General features: G+C 34.9%; 1 protein-coding gene across 4 annotated transcripts; it reads right to left on the bottom strand.

Annotated features, from left to right (window-relative positions):
• Positions 1-1,971: 1,971 nt before the first annotated feature.
• LOC149783686 (very-long-chain (3R)-3-hydroxyacyl-CoA dehydratase 2-like) lies at positions 1,972-24,823 on the bottom strand. Of its 4 annotated transcripts, none has more exons than XM_089931926.1 (7): positions 24,532-24,691; positions 19,554-19,671; positions 13,390-13,497; positions 11,235-11,356; positions 7,369-7,408; positions 6,186-6,324; positions 1,972-2,295 (listed from the first exon to the last, which is right to left on the bottom strand). In XM_089931926.1, the coding sequence occupies exons 1-7, from the start codon at positions 24,624-24,626 to the stop codon at positions 2,216-2,218; spliced, it is 702 nt and encodes a 233-aa protein (XP_089788052.1). In that variant the 5' UTR covers positions 24,627-24,691; the 3' UTR covers positions 1,972-2,215. The 4 variants fall into 4 exon arrangements, with proteins under 4 accessions (XP_089788052.1, XP_089788054.1, XP_089788051.1 ...); XM_089931928.1 differs by lacking the exons at positions 1,972-2,295; positions 24,532-24,691 and adding exons at positions 4,112-4,245; positions 24,710-24,823; XM_089931925.1 differs by lacking the exon at positions 1,972-2,295 and adding an exon at positions 4,112-4,245.
• Between the last annotated feature and the right edge of the window lie 330 nt (positions 24,824-25,153).

Here is a 25,153-nt window from a genome sequence, read left to right on the forward strand (position 1 = left end):
TAAACAAATGTTTTCTAGTAAAATATGTTTCTTTGAGAATATTTACCCAATCATAACACCTTAGTTCTCCTAAGGTATGATGACTGGGTAATGTATTTGAAGAACAACCCAACTTTTCCTAGTCAAATGTTTCTTCGAGAATACTTACCCAATCATAATACCTATGGAGAACTAACTACAACTTTAACATAGATTTTCTATGACAGCACTTGAAACTAAGTGGCAAGTGGCAATGAATAGTGTTAGCCTCATGATTAGCCCAATCATTAGTCTTATTGACTAGTTGAATAGTGTTAGCCTCATGATTAGCCCAATCATTAGTCTTATTGACTAGTTGAATAGTATTAGCCTCATGATTAGCCCAATTATTATTCTGTTAACTAGTCCAATTAGTCCAAGCCTCAGGGCTGTTCCAGTAAAACATATAACCCCGGGGGGAATGCACTTTCAAATTCAAACAACCCACAACAGAAGCAATTAAAAAAAATTACGATCCACCGTCAGATGTGTTTTAATTGAAAAACACTGCCCCCTATAGAAGCATATTTTTTAAACATAATTTCTGGCTATGGGTTAGTGGGCGGTATAACAGCCCTCATGATTAGCCTAGTCATTAGTCTTATTAATTAGTCAAATTAGTGTTAGCCTCATGATTAGCCCAATCATTAGTGTTATTGACTAGTTGAATTAGTGTTAGCCTCATGATTAGCCCAATCACTAGTCTTATTAACTAGTTGAATTAGTGTTAGCCTCATGATTAGGTCAATCATTAGTCTTATTAATTAGTCAAATTAGTGTTAGCCTCATGATTAGCCCAATCATTAGTCTTATTAACTAGTTGAATTAGTGTTAGCTTCATGATTAGCCCAATCATTAGTCTTATTAACTAGTTGAATTAGTGTTAGCCTCATGATTAGGTCAATCATTAGTCTTATAAATTAGTCAAATTAGTGTTAGCTTCATGATTAGCCCATTCATTAGTCTTATTAACTAGTCAAATTAGTGTTAGCCTCATGATTAGCCCATTCATTAGTCTTATAAACTAGTCAAATTAGTCTTGGCCTCATGATTAGCCCATTCATTAGTCTTATAAACTAGTCAAATTAGTCTTGGCCTCATGATTAGCCCATTCATTAGTCTTATAAACTAGTCAAATTAGTCTTGGCCTCATGATTAGCCCAATCATTAGTCTTATTAACTAGTTGAATTAGTGTTAGCTTCATGATTAGCCCAATCATTAGCCTTATTACCTAGTTGAATTAGTGTTTGCCTCATGATTAGGTCAATCATTAGTCTTATAAATTAGTCAAATTAGTGTTAGCTTCATGATTAGCCCATTCATTAGTCTTATTAACTAGTCAAATTAGTCTTAGCCTCATGATTAGCCCATTCATTAGTCTTATTAACTAGTCAAATTAGTGTTAGCTTCTTGATTAGCCCATTCATTAGTCTTATAAACTAGTCAAATTAGTCTTGGCCTCATGATTAGCCCATTCATTAGTCTTATAAACTAGTCAAATTAGTTTTGGCCTCATGATTAGCCCATTCATTAGTCTTTTTAACTAGTTGAATTAGTGTTAGCTTCATGATTAGCCCATTCATTAGTCTTATTAACTAGTCAAATTAGTCTTGGCCTCATGATTAGCCCATTCATTAGTCTTATTAACTAGTCAAATTAGTCTTGGCCTCATGATTAGCCCATTCATTAGTCTTATAAACTAGTCAAATTAGTCTTGGCCTCATGATTAGCCTAGTCAATAGTTTAATTAGTCTTAGCCTCATAATAATTCATGCCAAGTATATTGAAAATCTATCAAAGGGTTTAAGAACTAAAAAAAAAACAATGTATGCAAATTAATCAATTTATAACCAAAAAGTCAAATTGTTGAATCGATGTCAGCTGAAAAGTGACTGCTATGTCTTGCGTTCCACTAATGTGAGCTCAAGAACAAAATTTCAGTCAAGAATAGATCTTATTCTGTTGAATACTGATTGTATCTTTATTGACCTCCTGTGAATATTTGCAAGCAAGGAAACTATTACTTTGTAATATTTAAGGTTAGTTCTTTTATTCTTTGTAAATTTAATGGGTGAAAAAATTAAATACTGTGGTCTGGAAATCATCACAGCAAAGATATTGGCTTTAAAAAATTAAAAAATGATAGGAGTGGGCATGGTGATCTTAAAAAATGCTTTGTTTGAAGCTTCCTGAACTTCAATCTGCTTTTGATTTTCCATCACCACCAATCACTTTCTTTCTCAGAGCAAACATGTGAAGATACAGCTGGGGGAAAACTGAAATAAAAAAAATTAAAATAATTCATGAAGTTCTGTAAAAAAAATTTTTTAGGTATGCAACTATCACAAATTTTGTGAATGCTGCATATTCACAACTTAAAATCTTTCTAAACTAATAAACACTTAAAATGTGTACCAGACTGCTTCCAGTTCTATACTGTCATTTTATATCTTTTATTTTTTTTGTTCTGCAAGTTCAGTTTTCGTGCTCAGTGGGAAATTAAAGTTTTGTAAGACATAGGATTTTGTAAGGCTTTCAATGTGGAAAGGGTATCCGAAAGATGATGAGATTTATTTTTGAGGTTGCAGTTCAAAGCATTAAGTATGGCTGTAATTTCTGCAGTAAAAGTGTAGGCTTTATCTGGTAAAAAGCTCAAGACAGCACCTGGGGACATTGCAAGGATAAGTCCTCCTTGATATACATCATTGAACCATCTGTACGCAGGGACATATACCTGATTTCATGATTTCAATTTACTCCGAAAATGGAGAGAACTTGATGAGGGCTTTTTGAACTGACAAAGATCAAATATCATTTTCAGAGGTGTTGGTAACCATGATGGTGATTTTGGAACATGGATTTTGCAGTAGTTCCATCATTAATGTTTGCTGAATCTGTATGCCCCAAAAATGGAATGAAGTTGATTTCTGAATCAGTGGGCCAAGTAAAACTTTGCTATATACTCTTTCCTGTGCCTATTCAATGCAGATTCACACCTGGAGAAAAAATTGGAGTACATTTTTTTTTACACTTAATGCTTAAGTCCAATGTCACTTACAATCTGGTGTGTGTCTATTATAAATGACCACTGCCTAATTTCTCTACTTTTCTGCATATCTAGAACATTTTATTATCTTTTCCACAGTTACTTGATGTAAACTTGATGTTAAAATGGGTAAATATTATGAACACATAATGACGAAGTTTCCAACTTATCCCTCGATTTCATCATTAGATGTTCACATTTGCAGCAACACTTTTCAGTCATTTTGGCTTCATTTTAATGCAGGAAAAGTTGCTCTTTTGACAGGCTATCACACACCTTGATAAGAAGTTAACAGACACAGAACGTCAAACGTGATTTTCCATCTGGTCATGTAATGTTACAGGTAACCTGTATTTTCAAGACTGAAGCTTTATGTCATGCCAATGGGAAGATTCAAGTAGATATTTCTGCAAGTATGTAATTAGTTTTCAGAAAATTTGCCAACTTATATTCAAAATGAGTATTTTAATTGTTTCAGTCCATTCCCATCAACATTTAGTTGGGTAATGACCGAGAAATGTTCCAATTCTTTTGGTCAATCGGCAATCTTCCTTTTTATGCCACCCATGTGCAGCTCTTTAAAATGGATGTCACCAAAATGATCATTTAGTATGAAAGCTGGTGTAAAATGATTGAAATTCTGCTTTCATATGCATTTTAGTCAAAAGTAATTAAATTACTTAAATAAATATCTGCTGGAGTCTTTACCTTGGTGTGAAAATGTATTAATAAGTACATTCCTGAAATTACTGTTGATCTGGGGCTAATGTGACAAAGCCTGACCAAAGAAAATCATACAGTTTTCATATTCTCTGACTTTTGACTTTTCCCCATATCTAATTCATAAAGATGTGTGATAACTGTATTATATTAAATATCTAAATGCAATATAGATATTGCCTTTAAGCAATATCAACATGTATAATAACATACATTATGTATATATATAATGTATGTTATTATACATTATAAATTATATTCTTATATTCATTGTAAATTTAATGGGTGAGAAAAAAATGAAATACTGTGGTCAGGAAATCATCACAGCAAAGATATTAGCTTTAAAAAATTATAGGAATGGGCATGGTGATCTTTCTTTGTTCGAACTTCAATCTGCTTTTGGTTTTCCAAATCACTTTCTTTCTCATAGCAAACACGTGAAGATACAGCTGGGGGAAAACTGAAGACATAAGAAAACATAAGATACAGAGTGTGAAAAAACTACAAGTTCTGGTTTTAAGCTAAAGCCCAATAACTTAAAGAGAATGAGAAATGTAGGTCACAGTAACTTTCACTTGTTGTAAGGGTGTGATTATATAGTTCGATGATGTGTAAAGCTTGAGAAATAAATGTAATCAAAGTCAGTTAAGTGTAAATTATATATTATAGTGACCTACATTTGTAATAACATTGTAATATTCATTTAAGATTTGTCCCTTACCAAGTTTCATGATTTTAAGTATAACAGTATTTATAAAATGTGAAAACCTAAGCTAAATGTAAAACTTGACCAAAAATGTACATGGGGGCAGATACTATTAAACTCACTCAAAACTATTTCCTACAATGTAGGTTAAAAAAATGGCTGACAGTGTATTTATGTTTATGCTTTTATCTGTGCGGTTGCTGATGCTGACACCAGGGTCAGTACAATGACTTATCTCAGCTTCATAGAGATCAGCTAAAAAGGCAAAAGCTTTAATATGCAACCAGGTTTTCTAATTTGTTTTAACTCTTTGCTCCATCTCTTTACAGCTCCAAAGTGTATGATGACTGTTACAATCACTAAGTTCAACAAAAGGTAACTGTTCAATAAGATAGTTAACAATTTTTCGGTCATATCGCTACAATGTCTGCAGTGTGGCAGTTTATAGTGATGCCTATCATTGCAGAATCATGCAGCAGACATGTAGCATGATGTCCCACCCAGTAACATTATCCTGACACCAGGCCAACCAGTCCTAACACTAACCTCTTAATGCTGAGAGCCTAGCAAGGCAGCTGCTAGTACCATTTTTATAAGTCGTCTTTGGTATGACTTGGTCGGGGTTCAAACCCACGACTTGCCGCATCTGAGGACGCTCTAAGCCACCAGAGCAGAGGGATACTAAACAAAGTGTATAATATCTATGTATTTATTTCACACTGGCTTTGTATTTATTTTTTCTCTCTAATGACCTACCAAGTATGGCTTATTTAGTTTCCAAACTCCAGCTCTGACTCACTGATGGATCAAACAAGCAAAAATAAATTAGCTCTTTGCAGCCCCCAATACAGTGGGTAGGATGGGTGGTCAATTAATAAATGAGCCATCTTATTAGGAAGTATATACATTATTTACAATGACATAGATACTTACCATGAAAACTCTACAGTGACATAGGTACTTACCATGAAAACTCTACAGTGACATAGGTACTTACCATGAAAACTCTATGGAGACAGAGGTACTTACCATGAAAACTCTACAAAGACATAGGTACTTACCATGAACAATCTACAGTGACATAGGTATTTAACATGAAAACTCTACAGTGACATAGGTACTTACCATGAAAACTTGACAGACACATAGGTACTTACAACGAAAACTCTACAGAGACATAGGTACTAACCATGAAAACTCTACGGAGACATAGGTACTTTCCATGAAAACTCTACAGAGACATAGGTACTTTCCATGAAAACTCTACAGAGACATAGGTACTTAGCCTGAAAACTCTAGTGACATAGGTACTTACATAAAAACTCTACAGTGATATAGGTACTTACCATAAAAACTCTACAGTGATATAGGTACTTACCATGAAAACTCTACTGTGACATAGGTACTTACCATGAAAACTCTACAGTGATATAGGTACTTAGCATGAAATCTCTACAGTGATATAGGTACTTAGCATGAAAACTCTAGTGACATAGGTACTTACCATGAAAACTCTAGTGACATAGGTACTTACCATGAAATTTTTCAGTGATATAGGTACTTAGCATGAAAACTCTACAGTGATATAGGTACTTAGCATGAAAACTCTACAGTGATATAGGTACTTACCATGAAAATTATACAGTGTCATAGGTCATTACCTATGAAACCTCTGTAGTGATGTAGGTACTTACTAGGTATGTACAACAGCATGGTGATGATGAGGAAGTAGTAGAAGTTGAAGGACATGTTGAATGCATTGGGCAGATCCACAAAATACAGTTTGTAGGACTTCACATATGGCAGGCCATTCAAGATGGACAGCAATTCACCCTACAAAACAAAACACAAGATAAAAACAAAAACATATTCCATCAAAAGCAAAGAAACAACAAAATCTTTGAAGGCAACTGTAACTGGGTAATTAGCAATATAAAACCTGATGAATACTCTAGCTCTACCATCATTGTACATGCCAATAATGTCCACGATACTGAGCTTTTATCACTATTAAGGAAACCCAGATTCACTAATGGTCTGTCATTTAATTTATTATTTGATAATATGAAGTAATGTCTGGGGCACTGAGTTCATTTGATCATTAACAAGACCTGATTATGCATGTGAAAAGATATTATGTAATATTATGTAGCTATGTATTAAGCACTAGGCTTTAATGACTAATTTACTAATTAGAAGGCATTGTTATCTATGATTTGGGGGAAATTATCACATGCAAACAGCACAGAACCTGATCAACTGTTGCACAATGCAGTCACAGATCTGAGTCAACACAGTTGGTTTCTACTCTGTTCTGCAAGATAGGCATAGAAATTGATCTGCCTGCACATCATGTCCCGCCTAGTCACATTATACTGACATCAGGCCAAGAAGTTGTAACATTAACCTCTTAATGCTTAGTGACTTGTGAGGCAGCTGCTAGTACCATTTTAATTAGTCTTTGGTATGACTTGGCTGGGTTCAAACCCTCAACTTCCTGCATGAGAGGCAGATGCTTTAACCACTTAGACCACCAGAGCAGTCCAATTAAATATGTGAATAAACTTGTGTGATGCTTTCCTTTGGCAGGACTGATATTGAGTTACAAGACTGGTGTGTAGTTAGGAATAACTATCAGCACAACAAAAGTTGGTGAAAAATTCTGACTGCTGCAATATGTGGAGGGCAAAGGCACTAATCTCATGGGCAACCAGAAAAAATCTGTTGGGCAAACATAATTTCAAAGCTGCTAAGCCAGGGACAACCATGGATGTTCACAAGTCAGACAAGGAAATCAGATTAAAGCTGTAATAAATACACTTTTAAATGCAGCACCTTTCAAGTATAATATACAAAATAAATAAAAGACCAACTTACAGTTACACCAACTGGATACAGAACAATGAAAAATGAATATCTGAAATTAAAAAAAAGGAAATTTTAAAATATTATTGCGTCAGTGAATAAAATAACATTTGGGGGTTTAGACACATGCATGTGACCAATATGAGGATTCATTTTCTTTGGGGCATCAATAACGTCATGGTAAGGCAAGTGCTTTTATGTATATTCCGTTGTTGTTGCTGCTGTGCATTTAATGCTTCATTTCAGCACACAATATGTTATACACAGTGGCAACTATAATTGGTGGAGGATAAACTTGGGAAAATCCCAGTAAGAACCACCAACCTACAGGAAACCACTGACAAGCTTTCTCAAATACCCACATTGGCCAAGCCCGAGTCTTGAACCCAGGCAGACAAACATGAGATGGCAATGATCAGTAAAGGCAAGTGCTTTAAACCAGTTGGCCACCTGGGTACCCTGCATATTCTGTACAGAAAATATATAGATGTATATTCTGTAAAGACTATGCAGGAAAAGAGTATCTTCTGACATGCATAACATTTGGAAAATTCAGGATAAACTAAATTTTCAAAAGTTTTGCATACAGTAATACCGCGTGCATTCGCGTTTCTGGATTCGCGAATTCACGGATTCGCGAAATTTTCATTTGTACCCTCTACGTACATGTTTCCTTCATTTTACTGAATTGTACCTTCGTTATATGACTTTTGTGACATATGAAGTTTACCTAGTTACCTTCCTGACAATGACAAAGAAAACGTCAGTCATTAAGTTTACAGTCCCATTCGTTACTTGGTTTTACCTTACTGTGAGCGCAAAAGAAAACGGCAGCCAATGAATTAGTATAGGGGTAATATTAGTATACATGTACCGTACTGTAAATATGCTAGTGTGGCAAATACCCATTAGGTGATACTGTACTCTATTTTTACGTCAACCATTTATTTCTCTTTTTAAGGGTAATGTATTAAGCTAACTTTTAAATGAAATTAAAGTGCTTTGGGAGCATGATTTGGGTCATATTTAGGGTTTAAACCCTAGAAATAAGCATTTATTAGCATTTTTAGTGACTCGTACCAAACATTCGCGATTCCTCCTGATCCGTGACTGGTTCTGGAACCTAACCTCGCGAATGTTTGAGGTATTACTGTATTTTAAAAACAAACACATGACATTCATATCATGGAAAAAAAGAAAGAATTTGTAGAAGGTAATCTCCATAATAGGTCAGGGAAAAAGCCATGACAACTGCTTGGAGGGTTGGTGTAGGTTTATGATCAAAGCTTTCTCAAAAACAGAGGAAATGTTTTAAATTTTTTTAGATGTACATAATTGACCCATCAGTATGCATGATCTTAATATGAATAAATTATGGCACCTTGTGAATATGAATAAAATAATATTTAATTTAAAAACTAACGTATTGATGCTAAAATATTTATGTTGTTAATTAATCACAGAATATCTTTCAAACTAGGGCACTTTAGGGGATATTGACAGGATATCTTTCAAACTAGAGCATTCTAGTGTATACTGACAGGATATCTTTCAAACTAGGACACTCTAGATGATACTGACAGGATATCTTTCAACTAGGGCACTCTAGGGGATACTGACAGGATTTGACTAGTATCTGTCTGCTAATCTGATGCCAAATATATTTTGGTGGCAGCAAAACAATGTTAGAAGCTTATCAAAAGCAAATCTTGAACACCCATAAATGTGTTTCAAGCTGCTGATCCTTTAGGACACACACACATCAGGGAAAAATTATATACATTATTATATATATGATGCAGAATGTAAAGAACGGTCTCCCAATCTAATGAATATCGAGATCACTGGCAGCTGACAGATACCTTTTATTGGTCTTTTGATGCATTAAATCATACTTTCACATGTATGAAAGCAAAAAGCTTCTTTCAGAACATATAGTTTCAGCAATAACTCTCCCTAACATGAAATCCAATGCTTATTCTCATGGGTTACAAATAAGTGGACAGGGAATTGCTATAAATGCTAAATATAATTAGATCTGGGAATTACCAATCTGCTTATTATAATTAGATCTGGGAATTACCATATCAGCTTATTATAATTAGATCTAGGAATTACCAATCTGCTTATTATAATTAGATTTGGGAATTACCAATCTGCTTATTATAATTAGATCTGGGAACTGCCATACCTGCTTAGTATAATTAAATATTAGAATTGCCATATCTGTACCTTATAATTAGATGTGAGAATTGCTATATATGCATATTATAATTAGATCTGGGAATTGCCATATCTGTTTGTTATAATTAGATGTGAGAATTGCAATATATGCATATTATAATTAGATCTGGGAATTGCCATATCTGTTTGTTACAATTAGATGTGAGAATTGCTATATATGCATATTATAATTAGATCTGGGAATTGCCATATTTGTTTGTTATAATTAGATCTGGGAATTGCTGTATATGCATATTATAATTAGATCTGGGAAATGCCATATTTGTTTGTTATAATTAGATGTGAGAATTGCTATACATGCATATTATAATTAGATCTGAGAATTGCTATATATGCATATTATAATTAGATCTGGGAATTGCCATATCTGTTTGTTATAATTAGATCTGGGAATTGCTATATATGCATATTATAATTAGATCTGGGAATTGCCATATCTGTTTTTTATAATTAGATCTGGGAATTGTCATACCTGTTTGTTATAATTAGATCTTAATTTTAATTAGACTGCACAGTGTATTTGCGTAAATGAAACAATATATTAAGAACCGATGGGACCGCTCAATTGGTTGACATCTTTTTAACAGACAAATGCAGAAGCAGTTGTCCAGAAATATTAGCAGGATGCCAGCTGTAGAAATTTCTTCTAGTTTTGATGATTGCATATGTTAAGAAAACAACTGTATTAAGGTTTCTTCATCTATATTTGACAAGCATTTTTAAAAACATTAAAAGTCCTTTAAAACATTAACAATCTTTTAAAATAGTAAAAGTCCTTTATGTCAGTATGATTTTGGTCCAGTTTGGTTCTATTCTGTGGAGAAGTTTTTGCGAAAACGCTGTTTAAGTTTTTTTATTTTTAGCAATTGGTCATATTTAACTGTTGACAGGCATATTTTAAACTGAAACTGAAAGCCTTTCAAGCTGGGGAGCTTTCTGTTAAATTTAAACAAATTCTAATTTGCATTTTTTTTGAAATTATTTCAGTTTTTGCCAATTTTCGAAATGGTGGCAATTTCAATGGCAGATTTGACCAAACTTTAAAGCCCTTCAAATGTTGGTGGTTTCCATGGATGTCTGACAAGACATGAGATGCAAGACTGATGACAGATGATGCAGGACCTCATCATATGCTAACCTGACCATACAAGAATTTATAATAGTTACAAAGACTAGAATGAGAGTAAACAAGAATAGCCAAATGTGAACATTATGTAAATATAAATATACTGTTGATTGACAAACTGAGGATCTTTAAAAAAGAATGCTATTTAATGAGAAATATAAAGCGAGTCAACTAATAGTAGACTCTATAATCTTGGGAGATCGTATGACATTGGAAGATTCTGTGACCTTGGCAATCATTAAAAAAAAATCACTGAACAAGGTTCACCGAGCTCATACAAAATTATCTCCGACATAAAATGTAATTTATAATTTTGATGACTTCATCTGATAAACCACTTGAAAATAGTAAATCACTTTGGTCTTAATGTCTTCAATGTTGTACTTTGACCTTCTTTAACATGATCATGTAATATTGCATATGTGTAATATCTATCAATTTCAGACTTGAGACTCGTTTATCACACCTTTCATCACTTATATAACATGTTAAATTGAGGAAAACAGACCTGCACCACTGCAGTGCATATGGCACCTCACCAACCAGACTAAAGACATAGAAGGCATATCGGATGACCTCAGTAATAGACCAGGCAAAGACCAACAGGACAACTGAGATCGCATCATGTACCTGCAAGATAAAATGTGATAAATACATTCCTTTTACAGAGAATTTTTAAAAGAATTCTGAAACATCCCATGTCTAAAAGGCTCTGGAACTGCATGATCCAAAACATCTTACATCAAGACTAGTGCAATAAAAGGAAGTCACTGTGACCCACTTTTAGTAGGTGTGAATACAAGTTTCATTAAGTGATACTTGCCATACAGTCATGTACAAGTAGACTCCAATTTACAAACAAGACAGACCCAGATCTGCTGTTATATAATGTGCTAGCAGATTAGGGTCACTATTGTTTAATCTATTGATTACTCCAACAGACACATGCACCAAGATCTGCTGGAGCAATATGCATTAGCAGGTCTTGGTCTAGTATACAAATTATAGTTGGATCCAACTTAAATATGAGTATAATACGGTAACACGATTCGTGGCTTTTTCTAGTGTTATAGAGATTAGAACATGAGCTCTTTGTTCAGGTGACAGATTTGAACTGGGATTAAATACTATAGATTACATAACTCACCTTGGAAATTCTGTATAATTCAGAACAGTAGTAAAACTTAAAATGTTGAAGTTCTGCCCAGTGTTTTCATTTGAAGTTTTAAGTTTACAGACATTACAAGTTTGTATCCTGGGATTGTAACTTGAGCAATGGTATATATACAAGTGATTAATGATTAAACTGTTTACATTTAACTGTGTTTGATATTTTTTTAATTCGAGATCTATATTTGATTCTTAAGGATCCCTTAAAATCCCTAAAGTGACATGCACTAAGAATCATGTGCACCCACCAATTATTTTTGAAAGAGCTGCAGATTGTCGCTTATTGTACGACCCAATTTGAGTTTGGGTTAAAAACAAAGGAACCAAGTGAAGACAAATAAACATGGATGTGCTTGAAGAACCTCACATATAATGATACTAGTAACTGAACCCTTAATTGCTGAGTTACATATAACTAGACCTCACCCATCAATCTTCTAGATGATTCCATTATAGAATATTTACTCTCATTTTTTTTATCAGAAGGCTTTACCAATTATCAAATTTTCTAAACTTGAAGTTATGGGACTCACAGTACAGGGTTCACTGGTAGGAGAGATGATTGAGTTCACCTACTGTATTTTCTACATTCAGATAGATGTTCTACATGTATTAACTTACAACTGGTACACTAGTGCTACATGTATTGACTTACAACTGGTAAATTATTACTACATGTATTGACTTGTGAATGGCACACTATTGCTACATGTATTGACTTGTGAATGGCACACTATTGCTACCTGTACTGACTTGTGATTGGTCCAATTTTGCTACATGTATTGACTTATGACTAGCACACTATTGCTACTTGTATTGACTTGTGACTAGCACACTATTGCTACATGTATTGACTTACTAATGGCACACAATTGCTACAGGTATTGACTTGTAACTGGCACACTATTGCTACATGTATTGACTTGTGAATGGCACACTTTTGATACATGTATTGACTTGTGATTGGCACACAGTTGCTACATGTATTGAACTGTGACTGGCACACTATTGATACATGTGTTGACTTATGACTGGTACACTGTTGCTACATGTATTGACTTATGACTGGTATGCTATTGACTTATGACTGGTACACTACTGCTACATGTACTGACTTGTGAATGGCACACTATTGCTATATGTATTGACTTGTGAATGGCACACTATTGCTATACATATTGACTTGTGATTGGCACAATATTGCTACATGTATTGACTTATGACTGGCACACTATTGCTACATGTATTAACTTGTGAATGGCACACTATTGCTACCTGTACTGACTTGCAACTGGCACACTATTGCTACATGTATTGACTTGCAACTGGTATACTATTCCTACATGTATTTACTTGTAACTGGTACTCTATTGCTGCATGTATTAACTTGTGACTGGCACACTGTTGCTACATGTATTGACTTGTGATTGTCACACTATAGGTACATGTGTTGACTTATGACTGGTACACTACTGCTACATGTATTGACTTACAACAGGTACACTATACAGCACTGCCCAGAGAACAAAGACCCGTGAGTAGACCTGGAAAGCGGTCAATACAGGGTTAGATCTCACTATTCCTGTAGCACTATGAAGAATCTGAAACAGTGAACAAAGTATAAATATAAAGTGTACAATTTAAAACAAGAAAATCTGTGTTTCTCTGCCTTATATTTCTCTACTTATATGTCAGTATTTCTCTGCCTTCTGTTTCTCTGTCAGTATTTCTTTGCCTTCTGATTCTCTACTCCGTTTATATGTTAGTATTTTTCTGACTTCTGTTTCTCTAATGTGTTTATATGTCTATGTCTCTGCCTCCTCTTTCTTTGCTGTGTTTATATGATGTCAAGATGGGGAAATGTTATTATTAATTGTCAGGTTGATCAAACATAAAGGTTGTTACATATAAATTTGTCTAAACTATACTTCTTTGGCTGTTTTAGAGAATTACTGTAGATTATTGCTGACAAGTCCAATTGCACAGAACACAGGCCCCGGTATGACAATGTATAATGCAATGGCAGATCTGGGTATATGCAGTTTATTAGAAGTAATCAGTACAACAAACAAAACAGATTCTGATCTAATGGCAAATTATGCGATAGAAGACCATGATCTATTAATCCTGGATTCAGTTTATACTTTAGTATGATTGGAAAAAGTAAATTGAAGGAACTCTACAGTTGAAATAATCAACACAATTTTAAGGTTTCCAAATAAATGCAAACATGTCATGTGTGTCAAAAAAGTACATACCCCCCAAACACAAACTGAGAGAGAGATTCTGACACTGAAATATATGCCAATAACCTGCTGCATGTATGAACAGCTGAGATTCACATAGCTTCATACTTAATACTCATAGAATTCTATCACCCAGGGCAGTTTATACCATTGATGTCATGAAGGCAATTCAATACTCATGGAATATTATCACCCTGGACAGTTTATACCATTGATGTCATGGAGGCAATTCAATACTCATAGAATATTATCACCCTGGACAGTTTATATAGTTGATGTCATGGCGGCAATTCGATACTCATAGAATATTATCACCCTGGACAGTTTATACCATTGATGTCATGGAGGCAATTCAATACTCATAGAATATTATCACCCTGGACAGTTTATATAGTTGATGTCATGGAGGCAACTCAACACTCATGGAATATTATTACCCTGGACAGTTTATATAGTTGATGTCATGGCGGCAATTCAGTACTCATAGAATATTATCACCCTGGACAGTTTATATAGTTGATGTCATGGCGGCAATTCGATACTCATAGAATATTATCACCCTGGACAGTTTATATAGTTGATGTCATGGCGGCAATTCGATACTCATAGAATATTATCACCCTGGACAGTTTATACCATTGATGTCATGGAGGCAATTCAATACTCATAGAATATTATCACCCTGGACGGTTTATATAGTTGATGTCATGGAGGCAATTCAATACTCATTATATATTACTACCCTGGACAGTTTATACATTTGATGTCATGGAGGCAACTCAATGCTTATTGAATATTATCACCCTGGACAGTTTATATAGTTGATGTCATGGCAGCAATTCAATACTCATAGAATATTATCACCCTGGACAGTTTATATAGTTGATGTCATGGCGGCAATTCAATACTCATGGAATATTATCACCCTGGACAGTTTATATAGTTGATGTCATGGAGGCAACTCAACACTCATGGAATATTGCCCTGGACAGCTTATATAGCTGATGTCATGGAGGCAATTCAATACTCATAGAATATTATCACCCTGGACAGTTTATACATTTGACGTCATGGAGGCAACTCAACACTCATGGAATATTATTACCCTGGACAGTTTATATAGTTGATGTCATGGCGGCAATTCGATACTCATAGAATATTATCACCCTGGACAGTTTATACCATTGATGTCATGGAGGCAATTCAATACTCATAGAATATTATCACCCTGGACGGTTTATATAGTTGATGTCATGGAGGCAATTCAATACTCATTATATATTACTACCCTGGACAGTTTATACATTTGATGTCATGGAGGCAACTCAATACTCACAGAATATTATCACCCTGGACAGTTTATATAGTTGATGTCATGGCGGCAATTCAATACTCATAGAATATTATCACCCTGGACAGTTTATATAGTTGATGTCATGGCGGCAATTCAATACTCATAGAATATTATCACCCTGGACAGTTTATATAGTTGATGTCATGGAGGCAACTCAACACTCATGGAATATTACCCTGGACAGTTTATATAGTTGATGTCATGGAGGCAATTCAATACTCATAGAATATTATCACCCTGGACAGTTTATACATTTGCTGTCATGGAGGCAATTCAATACTCATAGAATATTATCACCCTGGACAGTTTATATAGTTGATGTCATGGAGGCAACTCAACACTCATGGAATATTACCCTGGACAGTTTATATAGTTGATGTCATGGTTCAATACTCATAGAATATTACTACCCTGGACAGTTTATACATTTGATGTCATGGAGGCAACTCAATACTCATAGAATATTATCACCCTGGACAGTTTATATAGTTGATGTCATGGAGGCAACTCAATGCTTATTGAATATTATCACCCTGGACAGTTGATATAGTTGATGTCATGGCAGCAATTCAATACTCATGGAATATTATCACCCTGGACAGTTTATATAGTTGATGTCATGGCGGCAATTCAATACTCATAGAATATTATCACCCTGGACAGTTTATACCATTGATGTCATGGAGGCAATTCAATACTCATAGAATATTATCACCCTGGACAGTTTATATAGTTGATGTCATGGAGGCAACTCAACACTCATGGAATATTATTACCCTGGACAGTTTATATAGTTGATGTCATGGCGGCAATTCAGTACTCATAGAATATTATCACCCTGGACAGTTTATACCATTGATGTCATGGAGGCAATTCAATACTCATAGAATATTATCACCCTGGACGGTTTATATAGTTGATGTCATGGAGGCAATTCAATACTCATTATATATTATTACCCCAGACAGTTTATACATTTGATGTCATGGAGGCAACTCAATGCTTATTGAATATTATCACCCTGGACAGTTTATATAGTTGATGTCATGGCGGCAATTCAATACTCATGGAATATTATCACCCTGGACAGTTTATACATTTGACGTCATGGAGGCAATTCAATACTCATAGAATATTATCACCCTGGACAGTTTATATAGTTGATGTCATGGAGGCAACTCAACACTCATGGAATATTGCCCTGGTCAGCTTATATAGCTGATGTCATGGAGGCAATTCAATACTCATAGAATATTATCACCCTGGACAGTTTATACATTTGACGTCATGGAGGCAATTCAATACTCACAGAATATTATCACCCTGGACAGTTTATATAGTTGATGTCATGGCGGCAATTCAATACTCATAGAATATTATCACCCTGGACAGTTTATATAGTTGATGTCATGGAGGCAACTCAACACTCATGGAATATTACCCTGGACAGTTTATATAGTTGATGTCATGGAGGCAATTCAATACTCATAGAATATTATCACCCTGGACAGTTTATACATTTGCTGTCATGGAGGCAATTCAATACTCATAGAATATTATCACCCTGGACAGTTTATATAGTTGATGTCATGGAGGCAACTCAACACTCATGGAATATTACCCTGGACAGTTTATATAGTTGATGTCATGGTTCAATACTCATAGAATATTACTACCCTGGACAGTTTATACATTTGATGTCATGGAGGCAACTCAATACTCATAGAATATTATCACCCTGGACAGTTTATATAGTTGATGTCATGGAGGCAACTCAATGCTTATTGAATATTATCACCCTGGACAGTTGATATAGTTGATGTCATGGCGGCAATTCAATACTTATGGAATATTATCACCCTGGACAGTTTATATAGTTGATGTCATGGAGGCAACTCAACACTCATGGAATATTACCGTGGACAGCTTATATAGCTGATGTCATGGAGGCAATTCAATACTCATAGAATATTATCACCCTGGACAGTTTATATAGTTGATGTCATGGAGGCAACTCAACACTCATGGAATATTACCGTGGACAGCTTATATAGCTGATGTCATGGAGGCAATTCAATACTCATAGAATATTATCACCCTGGACAGTTTATACATTTGACGTCATGGAGGCAATTCAATACTCACAGAATATTATCACCCTGGATAGTTTATATAGTTGATGTCATGGCGGCAATTCAATACTCATAGAATATTATCATCCTGGACAGTTTATATAGTTGATGTCATGGAGGCAACTCAACACTCATGGAATATTACCCTGGACAGTTTATATAGTTGATGTCATGGAGGCAACTCAACACTCATGGAATATTACCCTGGACAGTTTATATAGTTGATGTCATGGTTCAATACTCATAGAATATTATCACCCTGGACAGTTTATACATTTGAAGTCATGGAGGCAACTCAATACTCATAGAATATTATCACCCTGGACAGTTTATATAGTTGATGTCATGGTTCAATACTCATAGAATATTATCACCCTGGACAGTTTATACATTTGCTGTCATGGAGGCAACTCAACACTCATGGAATATTACCCTGGACAGTTTATATAGTTGATGTCATGGTTCAATACTCATAGAATATTATCACCCTGGACAGTTTATACATTTGATGTCATGGAGGCAATTCAATACTCATAGAATATTATCACCCTGGACAGTTTATATAGTTGATGTCATGGAGGCAACTCAACACTCATGGAATATTACCCTGGACAGTTTATATAGTTGATGTCATGGTTCAATACTCATAGAATATTATCACCCTGGACAGTTTATACATTTGATGTCATGGAGGCAATTCAATACTCATAGAATATTATCACCCTGGACAGTTTATATAGTTGTTTGTCCTATAGGCCAATATAAAGTAAAGACAGCCAGCAATGAGCAGCCATCATTTTACACAGTACTTAACTGATTTGAAATTAGCTTTGGTGATTTGTATGGACAATCTTTTGAGCACTGCTACTGAAGAGAGAGAGAGAGGATTATGTTGATTTGCATATGTAAAGTACATGATAGGAATAACCCAATTCATTAAAGAAATCATAAATGTGTAAAGAAACTCTCTCCTCATTATAATGACACCTAGATTAAGGAAAAGTCCACATAAACATGAAATCCAATTTGTATTACAGAACATCTTTAAGTGCAATATTGAGAAGCTTATAGTACATATAATATTACTAAATTAAAGAAAAATAAGAATTGTACACAAATGCTTATTTTCCTTCTCAATTTCTGTGGATTTTATTTCTTTAAAAATGATATAGATCAAAGCACCTGTTTCTGTGCTAAATGGGCACATGTTATGAGAATGTTGAAAAGCAGAATACTGGCAATAACAAACAGTCACAACACATAATGTCTGCCATTTTTATAACTGTATCTTCAATTACCAAGTCTGAGTTATGGGACTTTAACCCTTGAAATGCTGCTTATTTCCAGCTTGATTTGCTGGGTCTTCATCTTGGGCATAACGAAACTGTCCAGTGAAAGCATCTTCTTCCAGGACTAACTAATTCTGGTACTCAGTTTTCTCCGTTACCTCTAATGCATGTATTTCTATATATTGGACTTGCATTTTGATGAAAATATGGCTCAGGACTGCCATTTTCTAAAGTCCAACAGACAGCTTTGATGGAAGTAATTTTTATGACCCTGTTATGAATTATGAAATTCCAAAATTCTATATAATTCCCATGCCTGCTATGAATTCTGAAATACCAACATGCTGGATAATTCCCATGCCTGTTATAAATTCTGAAATCCCAATATTCAAGAGAATTCCCATGTCTTTTATGAATTATGAATTACTATTCCCAAGTCTTTCACAAATTCTGAAATCCCAATATTCTAAAGAATTCCCAAGCCTGTTATAAATTCTGAAATCACAATATTCTAGAGAATTCCCATGCCTGTTATAAATTCTGAAATCCAAATATTTTTGATGATTCTCATACCTGTTTTGAATGAATTCCCATACCTGTGATAAATTAATTCCCAAGCCTGTTAAATTTACAAACCTCTAAAACAGCGGCTGTTTGGAATATGTACAACATCGGAGCAATGCCCTTGAACAAATTGTTGTATGATCTATATGTAATGAGTTCTGTGATGCTTGCAAACAAAATGGCACTCCATCTGAAATATAAAAAATGTAAAATCAAAAATTGAATACACACAACAAAGATATGAAAAAGTACAATCACCAACAGTTCCTGATAAATCAAACATGAAAAGAGAGAAATGACAGGTACTTGAAATATATTTCTTTACTTAATTACTTTGCCCATGACCCTAGGACTGTAGAATCAGGTGGCACTATTCATACAAATGAATTTAATAGTTGTTCATATATGGTGGTTTAAATTAATTTTTTTGCAAATATACCTAAATACAAAAAGTATATACATGCATAGTTCTATTGAGGGCACAGTATGAAATACTGGCAGTAAAGTCATCATATGAAATACTAGCAGTACCATCAAGACTACATTATTAAATACTAGCATTTCCATCAAGACCACATTATTAAATACTGGCATTTCCATCAAGGGCACAGTATTAAATAATGGCATTTCCATCAAGGGCACAGTATTAAATAATGGCATTTCCATCAAGGGCACAGTATTAAATACTGGCATTTCCATCAAGGGCACAGTATGAAATGCTGGTAGTTCCATCAAGGGCACAGCATGAAATACTGGCAGTTCCAGCTAGGACACAGTATGAAATGCTGGTAGTTCCATCAAGGGCACAGTATGAAATACTGGCAGTTCCAGCTAGGACACAGTATGAAATACTGGCAGTTCCAACTAGGACACAGTATGAACCATTTGCAGTTCCAACTAGGGTACAGCATGAACTACTGGCAGTTCCATCAATGGCACATAAAGAAATACTGGCATTTCCAAATAGTTTCATCTGTTAATAACAGCAGCTTCTTCCCCATAGAAGTTATCAGGAGAAACAGCCTCCCTGAGAGGTGATTAAACATCCTGCACCATACTATTCCATCTGGTCCTGGCCACCTTCAGTCTTCAATGTCAGAAATCCTGTTTTGACTGTTGGTTTGAAAATGTATAATGTGGTGTTTTGAACCTCCTACATGCCCACTCCCAAGTGCTGTTATAGTCGGGTCTGAGGGAAGCAGTTAAGTAACACAAAGATGGTGAAAGAAGCCTCTGAAACTACAAAACAGTGGCATGGAACCTGCAGACTGCATGTCATCAGGGTTATTGGTAATGCACAATAAGTACTGGTGGGTGGGGGTAATACTCTAATTGTGACTAAATTTTGGAGATAATGATGTCCTAATTCCTTCAAAAATAATATCCTTGGCACTTAACATTGAGTTTGTAAAAGAATAACTTACAACAAAATGTCCAACCTTTAAATCAATAAACTCTGAAGCAGTGTACTTCAACATGGAGTTTGAAAGACAAATCAAACTGACACAGAAGCTGTTATTCTAAACATACTGTTTGCAAATGAAGACTTTTATGTCACATGAAAATCTGGAAAGTAGATCCTAAACAAGGTATTACGGCCTGTATTGGGGAATATGCAAAATTTTAAGAGAAACAAAATAAGACAACTTTATGTGTCTGTCGTGGGTGTATGTGAGTGATTTGAATTTTTAACAAAGTTTTAACAAGTTTGCAGTCATATCGCTACGATGTCTGCAGTGTGGCATATTGTGGTGTCTAGTACTGGGGTACCACGCCTCAGATATGTAGCATGATGCCCCACCCAGTCACACTATCCTGACACCAGGCCGACCAGTCCTAACATTAACCTATTAATGCTGAGCGCCTAGCAAGGCAGCTGTTGGTACCATTTTTGAAAGTATTTGGCATGACTTGATTGGGGTTTCTAACCTGCAACCTCCTGCAGCCAAGGCAGATGCTCTAACCACTAGGTCACCGAAGTGGTCTATTTGTCTGTTGGTAATGACAGTAATGAGTTTATTGTCAGTGACAAACATAATGATGATCCTCCAGCTGAATAGTTTGGAACATTTTAATAATTTCTGCTCATACGTCTCTTTGTACACACATCTATATGATTGCCTTGCTGTATTCAACTGAACTTTTGAAATGCTGGCTAGTCCATTTGATGACTTTCCATGTGCAAGGTTACAGGACTCACACCATTCTGTAAAATTTTGGGTTCAATCATATAATGATGATTTGAGAGGTCGATGATATGCTTTTCAGACACTCTAGATTTATTAATAGGTAATCATCTAAAATGTCTACAGACTATTTTATTTGAAATCTAACATTTTTACTATCATGATAAAACACACGTTTCTCGGATTTGAAACATGGCACACAATAATGCTGGTAAATTTCTCTTCAGCAGATTTGACTTTCATCTTTATCAACCAATATCATGATGATGTCACTACAATGATGTTCCATGTTCTCATTCCTTGATATAAACAATCCCCTAATGGCTTGCATATGCGTGTATATTACATCAACCACCAGTGACATTAAATTGTCTACCTTAATTCTTCTTTCCAAAGCACACCATGTCTTTGCAAATAACTAGACTGCAGCACAGGATAAAACTGACTCACCCAAAGTCTTCAAAACTAAACCAGTCAGTATTTGACACAAATACCAAAAATGTCACTAAAACACTATGTATAGGAATAAAACAAATCTGGATATAAGTACAAAAAAAATAATAAACTTAAACTCTTTCCCTAGGCATAACCCAAGTGACACACCATAGATTCCAATGTAGAACATAAGGACATACACATATAGGCAGTCTGAATTTACCTGTGACAATGCTAAGTTTACAATGGGACAATCTTAATATCCAAGAGAGCTAAAGGAATGGCATTCTTCCAAAATAAGCAATTTCTTGTATATCTTACTAAATCACTGCTTAATTTTCATACAATTAATGATTTTCATCTCTTGAAGCACATTTTGTGTCTTGCAAGAAATGCTTTCTTTTGAACACATCCAAAAACTACAATAATCACTGTTGCAAGCAAGATCATAGATGATGTCAATGCAGATTTATGATGTATAGCAAATTTAATGTAGCTCCATTATCTTCAAGGAACAACTGATAAGATAACAAGTTCTGTGGATTAATATTTACAGAAGTATATGATGTGAACTGAGAAGGTGACAAGCATGGGAAATGTAAACAAATGATTCAGTATGTTGGTGTTGTGTTAATGCCATTTTTCTTGATAGACTATATTTAGCAGCCAGTCCAGTTTCTGGAGAAATCACCCAGTGTTGTGTTGTGTATATTTAATTTGCAGTGTATGATGTCTTTTGTCCATTATGATATGTATATTTAGTGTGTATTTGTGATTGACCTTTGACCTTTCTCCATAACTGAGGGTTTGAGTTTGGGCCTACCTGATTGTCTTTTTTATATACAACATATTACATAGCTAATATTTGTTTATGATTGTATATTTAATATTAAGATTATTATCTGTATGTAAACATGTTTACCTGGTTCTGAGTTATGTTGTTGTTGTTGTTGTTATGGGTTTAACGCTATTTTTCAGCACAAGATAGGCTATACATGGCGGCCAGTATTAACGGTGGAGGAAGAACCTGGGAAAACCCCGGAAAGAACCACCGACCCACGAGAAGCTACCGGCAAGCTTTCTCACATATGGTTCTGAGTTATGAACATTATCACTCCCCTTGGGGAAAATCCTGGTCTATCTGACGTTTTACATGTTCTTTGTTAAACTTATTAAGAGAATCTGACCATATTTACAAATTAGAATGTTCTGGAAATGATTTAAATGGAAAAAAATGACCCTCATCCTGGTTATGCTATCGTGTCCTAGCTTTTCTCATATAAAGATAGTGATAAACAAATACTCATTCTTATCTTAACTCTAGTCGTTAGAGGAATCAATTCTAGTTGTGTTTCAGTTAATATTCAAGAGGTTTTATTTATTTAAATTGTTCACTGGAATTATAAGTGCTAAATAATACTTTCTGACCAAATCCCTATCTTGGAATTATTGTGAATTCATTTTGAGACATTTTGGATTAAACCACTGTGACAAATCAAGACTGTTAGCACGTCAACACTACTCCAGGCTATTGGTACATCAGCACGTCAAGATTTTGAATTCATATGGAATACACAGAAATTTGTTTTGGAAGACATTATAATTTTTTTTACTTATGGTAGAACGTTCAGATTGGGCATTGGGTTATGGGATTGATGATGATGATGATAGCTTTTAGGACAGTTTTGTGATTAATTCATAATACTATATGTTCTTTTTAATTTCCACTTTGTATTCTTGTGAAAGAAATTATTTCTTAAATTTAGTAAACCTGTTGTTATTTGCTCCTTTTTGTTAATTCATTTAAGACCATATAGTCAAAACATCTGAAAGAAACAACACAAGAAGAACCACCAACCCACTGCAAACTTTCTTACAATCCCACACTGGCCAAGCCAGAGACCTGGCCCACACAGTGAGTGCTTTAGACCATTACAATGTTTTAATACTGTATTCCAAATGTGTTTTAACTAAATATGTATTTCACAATTTTCTTTACTATTATTAACAGTACAGTTTATATGGAAATTTTGACAACAATCAGGTTAATATAATGCACGTAATAAGACAAAATCGTGTGACTGTCAAGCAAAGTGGCCTAAGGTGCTTGTTTTTACAGCTCTTTCACAGTGTGCAAGTCACACATCTATCTCACCTCTGTCCCACATGGGTTCAAGTCTTGGCTCGACCAATGTGGATATATTTAAAAGCTTGCCAATAACTTCCACTGGGTCAGTGGTGCACATTGCACTGGCAGTTTTTCAGTAAATAATGACGCATTATCCATTAATTACGTTCTATACATGATATCTCTATAGCTAAACCACTCCCACCCCGATCAATAGCCTTTAACAGTGAAATCAACGAATCACAGAGTAAAATAATTAGCAGAATTTTGTAAAGACAAGCTCAAGTCATACATGCATTACCCAATAACTTGTGCAACATTATAAGCTACAAGATATATAACGACACAATTTTTCTGGGGTTGGCTGGCCGGTTTGTTTGGACTTTTGCTCTCCATGTTTACTGTGTGCCCCCAATCTGAACAACTTCCGCCGTTTCCGTTAGATTAAGAAAGCCACAGGGAACAATATTTAGAACTACTTTAGTCACAGGGCACTATATGGCGGCGGAAGGACATCAACCATTGGAACAACGCTCGGCCAATGTTATCATGATCGGTACACAAACAAAGTTGGAACTTTCTCGGCAGCAACAATAGACTGGTACCCTGTTGTAATTGTAATATATTTTGCGACTGTTACATACATCAGGATATGTTTGCTCGTAAACATGGCCAAGAACATTAAACATATATAAATACCCATAGAATCAAGTGTTTATTTAATTGTAATTGCTAATGTTCAGTTTTGCCCATATACAATTCATCAGCCAGTTAATTATTCGTCCGGATTTTTAAGTTTAGTAATCCTCAGTTGTCTGCACCAAGGTTTCGTGTGATAAGCTTGTCTGTATAAGATATTTTACATTTTCAAAACATACCAGTCCAAAGCGGTTAAAATTAATGGTATCTTTTTGTTACTTTGC

This window comes from Sinohyriopsis cumingii, chromosome 14 (assembly GCF_028554795.1).
Source record: "Sinohyriopsis cumingii isolate HCF-2022 chromosome 14, ASM2855479v2, whole genome shotgun sequence".
NCBI lineage: Eukaryota > Metazoa > Mollusca > Bivalvia > Unionida > Unionidae > Sinohyriopsis > Sinohyriopsis cumingii.

Bases quoted from the DNA above. Each gene is read 5' to 3' on its own strand.
- LOC149783686 (XM_089931925.1), bottom strand. From the start codon at position 24,626: ATGGAGAGCAAAAGTCCAAACAAACCGGCCAGCCAACCCCAGAAAAAT. The intron at 11,357-13,389 runs GTAAGTCAATAC...TTTATCTTGCAG, and splicing joins TGCTGTATAGTGTACCTGTT to GTACATGATGCGATCTCAGT. The intron at 6,325-7,368 runs GTAAGTTGGTCT...TTTGTTTTGTAG, and splicing joins TGTATCCAGTTGGTGTAACT to GGTGAATTGCTGTCCATCTT.